Genomic DNA, 9,882 nt, shown 5'->3' on the forward strand with positions numbered 1-9,882 from the left:
ATGGATTTGCAGCATCTTGCGGAGCCAGATTTGCTGGAATTTCTCCAGTGCTGTGAGATAGATGCTTGCTAACATAATCCATGTCTCTGAAACATAAAGCGCGGTGGGTATTACTATGCGCTCTATACCATGAGCGTGTTGCCGGGTTTGACATCCTGGTCGTCAAACACTCTCTTCCTCAGGTGATCGATGGCTGTGCTGTTACACTGAAGGCGGTGTTTGACCGTCATTGAAGTCTAACCTTGTTGGCAGTCGGCTCCCGAGGTATGGCCAATGCTGCCCGTTGTCCAAATCTTCATCGTGGATTTTTTTATCTGCAGCCGGTACTGTGTTGCGATTCCAGGTTGGTGGAGGACCTTTGTCTTACGGATGTTTACTGTAAGGCACATGCTCTCCTATGCTTCTGTGAAAGTGTTGACGATGGTTTGGATTTCGGCCTTATCTCAAAATTATCGAAGTTAACTCTTATCTCTGTTCTTTGACTGTGGATATGCCCACTATGTACTCTTGATAGCTGTTGAAATATAATCAGTCATAATCCCCTGTTATAATTCTTGAGTATTATGTTATGCTGGATTGCAGATTAATATGAAGTTTGCTAGTCCACAATTGTATTACTTTAGTTTAATTTCTCCTCTGTTTCAATTAGTGGAAGTAATCATCTTGTACCTAGGTTTTATTTACAGTTAAAAGTCTCATTGTCTTCAAAATCCACTGGTTTCATCATCAACAAAAGCTTTATGACAGAGGCCTAAGACCAGTTTCTGTGGTTGTATGAACTTCTCCACGTTTCCGGTTTTTGGGGTATATCCCAGGGTTTTCGGTTCTCTCTCAATGTAGAAGATCCACGGAGTTAACAGACAGGTGGCCATGCGTATGTGTGTAGGAAGTCTGAGGAATGGGTCACATCTTCTAACGAAAGGGCAGGAATAATATTATGCTCAGTCGTACTCTGTAAACTGCTGATTAAATATTGTAAGGTATTAATTCTTGCCTATGCTAAATAAAGCCATATAATTATACCGAATATGGTGTCAATGTTGAACAATTGAACAGACAGACAGACCCAACAACGACAACAATGAGCGGTCCTTGTGGTGAAATCCTGACGTGATGGTGGACCTTATCTAAACGGGCTGTCCTATTGGTGATGAAAGGCCTTCTCATTAACTGGTCAATAACTGAGGTGATGGTGGACATTATTGAAACGGGCAGTCAGAGTGGTGATCAACGGCATCCTCTTTAACCGGATGAGCCTTGAGGTGATGATGGGCTTTCTATTTAAACGGGAGAGACTTGAGGTGATGATGGAAATTTTCTTTCATCAGGCAGTTCATGAGGTGATGATGGGCCTTTTTTACCAGAAACGCTTCGATGTGATGGTGGCCCTGTTTTAAATGTGCAGTTAACATGTGCACCAGGGAGTGAAGTTCGGATGTCAGAGTTTGTATTAAATGGATTCACTATAGGAGAAGGTTTGCGTCATTTACACAATGAGCTCGGATAGGACATGAGGGGAAATATTTGAAAATCTAGCGAAGGATCATTATTCAGAGCTAGAGAAGGAGATGTTTTCCTTGATGGGGATGGGGAAGGAGATGAGCCAAAAACAGATGAACAGATAATTTCGGTATCAGTGACAAATAATTCCATCAGTTTCTCGGAGTTGATCTTGGAGGTGTGTGTAGAAGGGACAGGGCAGAGGTGTTTAACAATATGGTTGTTAGTTTTGAAAGGAAGACGGGTTCTACTTTTGCTTTCCATGATAATATTGGATATTGGACCAGCTTAGGGTGAAAATGCATGATCTGACAGGGCTGTATTTGAAGAGCCTGCTTCGACATTAAATGAGTAAAGCAGTTGTGGACCAGATACGTTCAAATAATGGCCTTGGACCTATGGGAGCTACATTGGGACCCATTCCTGAGGAGAGGGTAAGAGTTTTACCAGGGACAAGGACATCAAAATTGCCAGTGAGTGAGTGGTGGAGCTGATTGACAGCTGCATAACTACCTTGGAAAATGGAGAAGTTAGTCAGACTGCAGTGTCCAAAAGTCGTAAGTGAATTGTGGAGAGATTTTTCACGTGCATAGATGCAGCTAGAAGTGGTGTTGGAATGCCATAGGGGTTGTGGATGGTGATCGATTCACGAAGCTGTCGGAGATGGCCTTGATTGTTACCGCAAAAAGCGAGCCGACTGAGTTGGCAAGCTTGAAGAAATCAAGTTGACAATCAGTGTGCTCAGACTGTTGATTTAACATTTTTGTCCTTGCTCATCACGAAAGTACTTTTACAACAATGGGCATTCGACTGCACATTCATAAGTGTATTTAATGGTGCGACGGGTGTTGGTTTGAAAGGGGTTAACTGAATGTGCTTGTTCATTGACTGCAATTGATATCAGACCCCATAGATGAATTAAATGTGTTTGTTCGGTGAATGTAATTAATGTACCTCTCCATGGACCATAATTGTATCACTGGAGATGTTATCTCTTCTATTAATGCGGCAAACATCTCAACGTGTTGTACCACTGTTTCGCAGAGAGCATCAACTCCGGCACTCACAGGGATCAGCGGCTCTACTGAGAGGAGAAGAATGTATTGAACAATCAGTGAGTTTACAATACTAGGGTTCGTTTCTGAGATACAAAAGTTATTCTACCCCATTCTGGCTGTGGTCGGAGTCCCTGGTAAGTCACTGTGTCCAGCTATTCATGTTGTAGATCATGTTTAACTGTGACTGCATTATCTCATTGAGGTCACAATATCCAGAAATTAATTGACACCATATATTCTCTCTGGATGTGGGGCTGACAATGTTCTGTGATTCTCCAATGTGACGATCGCACAGTCACCCGTTGACTGGCCTGATTGCAGTGAATAGCAAATATCACATTTTCACCTTTTCTCCATGTGATCGAGTCTGATAGAAATCTGAATCCTTTGTTAATTTCCAACACAAGCAATCTCGCTGGATGATTCTCTTGTAGTCTGTGTCTGTAAAGCGTATTCTATTCAATCGGACAGATGTCTTCATGTGTTTCCAGAATCAATCAGCGTGCTCTGGGAACAGTGAATTATACCAAGTGGGGGAATCCAGTCGTGGCAGAAAGCTCAGGAACACACCGTGAATGTTCGGCAATGTCCGTCTTGATCCAGGTTCAGTCTGACGTCCCCATTTGTAAAATATCTTTCCCAGCATAAGTCAGTGTTCTGGGAGGTTAGGATGTGACTACAAATTCATTCGTGATTGAATGTATTTCCAGTTATAGATCAATGGATTGTTTTACGATCATATCTGTGAACAAGAAATCTCCCATCGCATGTCCATCAAGTGCAGTTCAGGAGAATCTCTCAATGAGACCTCTTCTGACTCTGCTCCATCTCTTGCTCTGCTTCCGTGCAACTGATTCTTGTTGATTGTCACTGGAGAACAATTCACTGCGTCAATTGAAATTCCATCAAATCTCAACCACAGATACAGAACTCTGTATTCGCGCTGATCGAGTTGGATTCGGATATTTAATTAAATCTCAACCACAGATGTAGAACTCCGGGTAAACAAATCACCTAATTGGATGCAGAGATTTTAACACACCACAAAGGTGCTAAATTTAATCTATGTTATATTAAACACAATCACAAAAATGTCTAATCACACAGCAGCGGACAGTTTGATCGTTGTGCGATTTTTTAAATCGAGCGATTCGAATTAGCTGCAAGTTATACACCACCGCCCATTGCCTTCACATTAATGCGGGGTGTAGAAGGCTGGATTGGTTTCACATTGCCCATTTTACACCAGCACAGATAGATATAAATCGACCGAGCATCTGGGGTGAGAAGGAAACGTCAGGTGCGGGCCATCCTCAAAACAGGACTGGTCACAGCATTAGAACATTTATAGTCGAGATTATTTGAAACCATTTGGAGGATCTGTGAGTTGAAAGTCGTCTTTAATGTTATTTAATAATGTGTTATTTTCATGGGATGTAATATGTCAGATTTAAGTGCATGTGGAAGCATTGCTCTGTTTTATTACATGCTTTCATACCATGTTAAATATATTTCTCTTCCTAACTTCAAACAAAAGATCCTTTTTGTGCCCTGATACCGCGTCGGAATGTCCTAAGCATTCGGCTCAGAGGGAATCACAGACCAGTTTAAACACAATACCCAAACTCGCTTTGCTCCCGTATATTTTGTTCATGCTCTTCCAGGGTCTATCTCAAGGGTCAATGACTCACTCTCTGCCGGTCACTGACTCACTCTCCCCTGGTAACTGACTCACTTTCCCCGGTCACTGACTCACTCTCCCTGGTTACTGATCCACTTTCCCCCGGTCAGTTACTCACTCTCCCCCGGTCACTGACTCACCACCGCCCCTGGTTACTGACTCACTCTCCCAGTCACTGACTCACTCTACCTGGTCACTGACTCACTCTCCCCTGGTAACTGACTCACTCTCCTTGGCTACTGATGCACTGTCCCCTGGTCACTGACTCACTCTACCCGGTCACTGACTCACTCTCCCTGGTCAGTGACTCACTCTCACTGGTTACTGATTCACTCTCTCCTGGTCACCGACTCACTCTCCCCGGTCACGGTCTCACTCTTCCCGGTCAGTGACTCACTCTCCCTGGTTACTGATTCATTCTCCCCCGGTCACTGACTCACACTCACCGGACGCACTCCTGTAATTTCAGCCAGGGTGCTCCGAATCATTCGCTGTATTACGGCCCATAAAGACCCACCCAGACATTTCAGGCACAGTCCAATTACCCAAACTAACTCCTGATTGTGTGCAGACTTGGAACAGAATGCCAGAAGGTCGATGGTTCCAGGGTTGCTGAACAAACCTGGAGATGAGGGCTGATGCCACTTCAGTATTGATCCTCTGATTAGATAGCACATTACTCTTGCAATATTAAATCCCATTCCCGGGTTCAGTTTAACAGTTTAACATCCATTGCTGATTAGTGAGTTGCACAGTTTGCATTGTACATCCTGTCTCCAGCAGAAAGCCCTTTCTCAGGAACTTTATTAAATTCCATCACTGGAAGCAGTAATACATGTAGAAATGTTACCCCAATCCCATCAACCCGCTGAATTCACTTTCGTCCTGTTGTTTATTTCCTGTTCATTTTCCTTCCTCACAGCTAACTCAATGACGATTGTGATCCTGTCTCGAGGAAAGTGCGGTCTCTCCAAATGTGTCACTTGCTATTTGGTGGCCATGGCAGCGGCGGATCTACTGGTCGTTATCACTGACCTGATATTGAGGCAAATTCCAATTGCTCATCGTCTGTATTTTGTGCGGGGAATCCCCGTGTGCAATATCCACGCCGTCTTACTTTATGCAGCCACAGACTGTTCTGTCTGGTTCACAGTCACTTTCACTTTTGATCGATTTGTGGCAGTTTGTTGCCAGAAGCTGAAAACGAAATATTGCACTGAGAACACCGCTACTCTGGTTCTTGGGACAGTGACTGTGTTAAGCTGTTTAAAGAATATTTTCTGGTACTTTATATATTTACCTTGGTACTCGTTTACCAATGCCCCCTGGTTCTGTTACGTGAGTGTTCTTGTTATGGTTTCACATTTGTGGGCAACACTCGAGCTTCTTCATTCTATTCTAACCCCTTGCATCCCATTCGTTCTGATTCTGCTACTCAATGCTTTAACCAGCAGATACATTTTAGTGGCCAGCAGAGCCCGCAGGAGACTCCGGGATCACAGCAGCGAGGGTAATCTCAGTGACATAGAGATGGAGCGACGAAGGAACTCCATCATTTTACTGCTCATTATTTCAGGGAATTTCATTCTGCTATGGGCTGTGTTAATGTTGTTTTCTATTTGGAACCGGTTGCGGTATTTAGGTTATGATACTCTACACCTACCTTCTTACATGAAAGAAATAGGATTCATGCTCCAGCTCCTGAGTTGCTGCACAAACACTTGTATTTATGCCGTGACCCAGAAAAAGTTCAGAGAACAGTTGAAGAATGTGGTGAAATGTCCGTTTCTCCGAATTGTCAAAATCATGAAATGGTGAGAGTGAATGTAGAAGATGCAGCATCAGAAATCAACATGATGTATGGAAAGGAGCGAATCAGAAGAAGGGCATGGTGACTATCCATGGTTTCTCATGTAGAAAACAAAATTGACTCAACAGAGATGACATTATGGCAGAAAGGAACCGTTACCTGATGTGGGGACGTCGAGGTTTAACACAATCACATATTACACAGACGTAGTTCGCATGGGTTGACAGAATATTATCAAATTATGAGGACATAATTGCCCTGATCAAATACACAACACACCCGAACCTTTCAGAGATTTCGATCTCGATAGCATGAATATTCAAGATGATAAAGTTCGGACAGGTGCTGAAATAGTTAGTAGGATTACAAAGTGCACAAGCAGGTAATTCGGACCATCGTGCATTTGCCAGCTCTTTGAAAGAAATATACAATTAGTCACACTCAGCTGGTTGTGCCCCATAGTTTTGATTTTTTTACCGATCAAATATTTATCCAATTCCTTCGTGACTGTGAGTTCTGAAGCCGGTTAACCACCCTTTCAATCTCGTCATTCACGATAATAATTCGAGGTGTTCCAAAAACTCCTCATTTGCCAACTAAATTTCTTGTCAAGAATTTAAATCTGTGTCCGCTTGTTACCAAGACTTCAGCCAGTGGAGACAATTTTCCTTTCACTACTATGCCGACACCATCCATGATTGAATCTACCCAAACCTTTTCTGACCTGTAAAGTAACAGGTCCCCGAATTCCTACTGCCCCTTTTAAATTATACCATTTAGTTTATATTACTTCGCCTCATTTGTACCGACAATATGCTTCACTGTGCAATTCTCTGCTTTAAATGTCCACTGCCATATTTCCGTTGAGGTCATTGGCCTGTCTATGTCCTGCTGACTTCTGTTACGTTCCTCTACATTCGCAACTTTGTGACATTTGAAAACTTTGATATTATGTCCTGAGTACTCAATTCCAGAACATTAATAATTATCCTCATGGAGCAATGGTCCCAACAGCGCCACTTGGCTGATACCATCGGGTACTTATCCACTATCCAAATAAGAAAAGTTCACCACTAATCTCTGCTTTCTGTCACTCGGCGGATTTCGAATCTATGCAGCCATTGTCCCTTTAATACCATGGGCTTGAATATTGCCAACAAATCTGCTGTGCGGTACTTCATCAAGTGTCTTTTGAAAATTCGTCAAGTTCGTCAAGCACGATTTGCCTTTGGCGAAGTAGACGAGCATGGGCAGTTAAGACCACAAATTTACAACACCAGATGAATCCTTTGCAGGTGAAGAACTTTCAGTACCACTCGCAAGGACACTGCTATTAAAGAGTTGTATAACTTATTTGACAAATAAAGTGTATTAATGTGACGCCTCAATTCTGAAATTTGGGTTAGGCGTAAGTATGATTGACGATCCCATAGACCGAACATAATTGGCGACTGTGTCAACACTGGGAATAATTAAGTCTTTCATTGTGTGATTTGTTGACGACCATCTCTAGTCAGACAGTCCCATACAGAGCATGTTCTGGAATATGGAGTATCTGGGCGAAAATATAGATGCACATTCGACGTAGCATGGTGGGATAACTATGAGGGTTAGTAATCTCACGGGAGATAGATCCATGATTGAGTTAGACTGGACCCTGGGTACCGGAAAAACCAAGGTTTCTGTGTTACAAGGGATGGTTTTCAAGCCTGAGATTCTATCCGAATCCAATCAGCATCACAGAAAGGAGAGCGGCGCCGGAGAGGCGAGCGTGGGGAGGCCTATAAAGGCCCAACGTCAGCGGGAGGCGGCATTCCGAGCAGCGTCGGAGAGGCGAGCGTGTGGAGGCCTATGAAGGCCAGCTAGTGCAGCTGCAGCAGGGTGAGACGGCAAAAAAGAAGTCGAAAGACATCGAAAGATGACGTCACAGCCAAGGGGGTAAGTGATTGGCTGGAGGTTGGTAATAGATATTCTTGTTCCTTTCTTTATCAAAAATTAACCTATAAGATTGTTGTTGCCAATTTAAGTTTATCTAAGGGTTAATTCATGGCAGCACAGCTCGGACACGTGTTATGCTCCTCCTGTCCTGTGTGAGAAGTCAGGGACGATTCCGATGACCCTGACGACTATGTGTCATCTATGTATATTGTAAACAGTTGTACATAAGAACAAAAGAACATAAGAATTACGAACAGGAGTAGGCCATCTAGCCCCTAGAGCCTGCTCCGCCATTCAATAAGATCATGGCTGATCTGGCCGTGGACTCAGCTCCACTTACCCGCCCGCTTCCCATAACCCTTAATTCCCTTTTTGGTTAAAAATCTATCTATCTGTGACTTGAATACATTCAACGAGCTAGCCTCAACTGCTTCCTTGGGCAGCGAATTCCACAGATATACAACCCTCTGGGAGAAGAAATTCCTTCTCAACTCGGTTTTAAATTGGCTCCCCCATATTTTGAGGCTGTGCCCCCTCGTTCTAGTTTCCCTGACCAGTGGAAACAACCTCTCTGCCTCTATCTTGTCTATCCCTTTCAGTATTTTAAATGTTTCTATAAGATCACCCCTTATCCTTCTGAACTCCAACGAATAAAGACCCAGTCCACTTAATCTATCATCATAAGGTAACCCCCTCATCTCCGGAATCAGCCTAGTGAATCGTCTCTGTACCCCCTCCAAAGCCAGTATATCCTTCCTTAAGTACGGTGACCAAAACTGCACGCAGTACACCAGGTGCGGCATTACGAGTAGCCTATACAATTGCTGCAGGACCTCCCTGCTTTTGTACTCCATCCTTCTCGCAATTAAGGCCAACATTCCATTCGCCTTCCTGATTACCTGCTGCAAATGCAAACTAACATTTTGGGATTCATGCACAAGGACCCCCAGGCCAGCATGTTGTAATTGATCCCTATCAAAAAGTATTCCTTTTTACTGTTTTTTTTCCAACGTGGATGACCTCACACTTTCGGACATTGTATTCCATCTGCCAAACCTTAGCCCATTCGCTTAACCTATCCAAATCACTTTGTAGCCTCTCTGTGACCTCGACACAACCCGCTTTCCCACTAATCTTTGTGTCATCTGCAAATTTTGTTGCACTACACTCTGTCCCCTCTTCCAGGTCATCTATGTATATTGTAAACAGTTGTGGTCCCAGCACCGATCCCTGTGGCACGCCACTAACCACTGATTTCCAACCCGAAAAGGACCCATTTATCCCGAATCTCTGCTTTCTGTTCGCCAGCCAATTCTCTATCCATGCTAATACTTTTCCTCTGACTCCACGTACCTCTATCTTCTGCAGTAACCTTTTGTATGGCACCTTATCTAATGCCTTTTGGAAATCTAAATACACCACATCCATCGGTACACCTCTATCCACCATGCTCGTTATATCCTCAAAGAATTCCAGTAAATGAGTTAAACATAATTTCCCCTTCATGAATCCATGCTGCGTCTGCCTGATTGCACTATTCCTATCCAGATGTCCCTCTATTTCTTCCTTAATGATAGTTTGAAGCATTTTCCCAACTACAGATGTCAACCAAATCGTCCTATAGTTACCTTCCTTTTGTCTGCCCCCTTTTTTAAACAGAGGCGTTACATTAGCTGCTTTCCAATCCGTTGGTACCTCCCCAGAGTCCAGAGAATTTTGGTAGATTATAACGAATGCATCTGCTATAACTTCTGCCATTTCTTTTAATACCCTGGGATCCATTTAATCAGGACCAGGGGACTTGTCTACCTTCAGTCCCATTCGAATGACGTGAATAGCACGTTTAGTGAGTTGGTCTTCCCGCAGGTAAAGGGTGCACAGCCAGATACGGAATT

At 43.4% G+C, this 9,882-nt stretch overlaps 1 protein-coding gene across 1 annotated transcript; it reads left to right on the forward strand.

Annotated features, from left to right (window-relative positions):
- Nucleotides 1–273: 273 nt before the first annotated feature.
- On the forward strand, nt 274–6,057 carry LOC139240538 (probable G-protein coupled receptor 139). Its single transcript, XM_070869083.1, has 3 exons — nt 274–343; nt 2,633–2,692; nt 5,162–6,057. The coding sequence occupies exons 1-3, from the start codon at nt 274–276 to the stop codon at nt 6,055–6,057; spliced, it is 1,026 nt and encodes a 341-aa protein (XP_070725184.1).
- Nucleotides 6,058–9,882: the final 3,825 nt, after the last annotated feature.

This window comes from Pristiophorus japonicus, chromosome 32, assembly GCF_044704955.1.
Source record: "Pristiophorus japonicus isolate sPriJap1 chromosome 32, sPriJap1.hap1, whole genome shotgun sequence".
Classification (NCBI taxonomy): Eukaryota; Metazoa; Chordata; class Chondrichthyes; family Pristiophoridae; genus Pristiophorus; species Pristiophorus japonicus.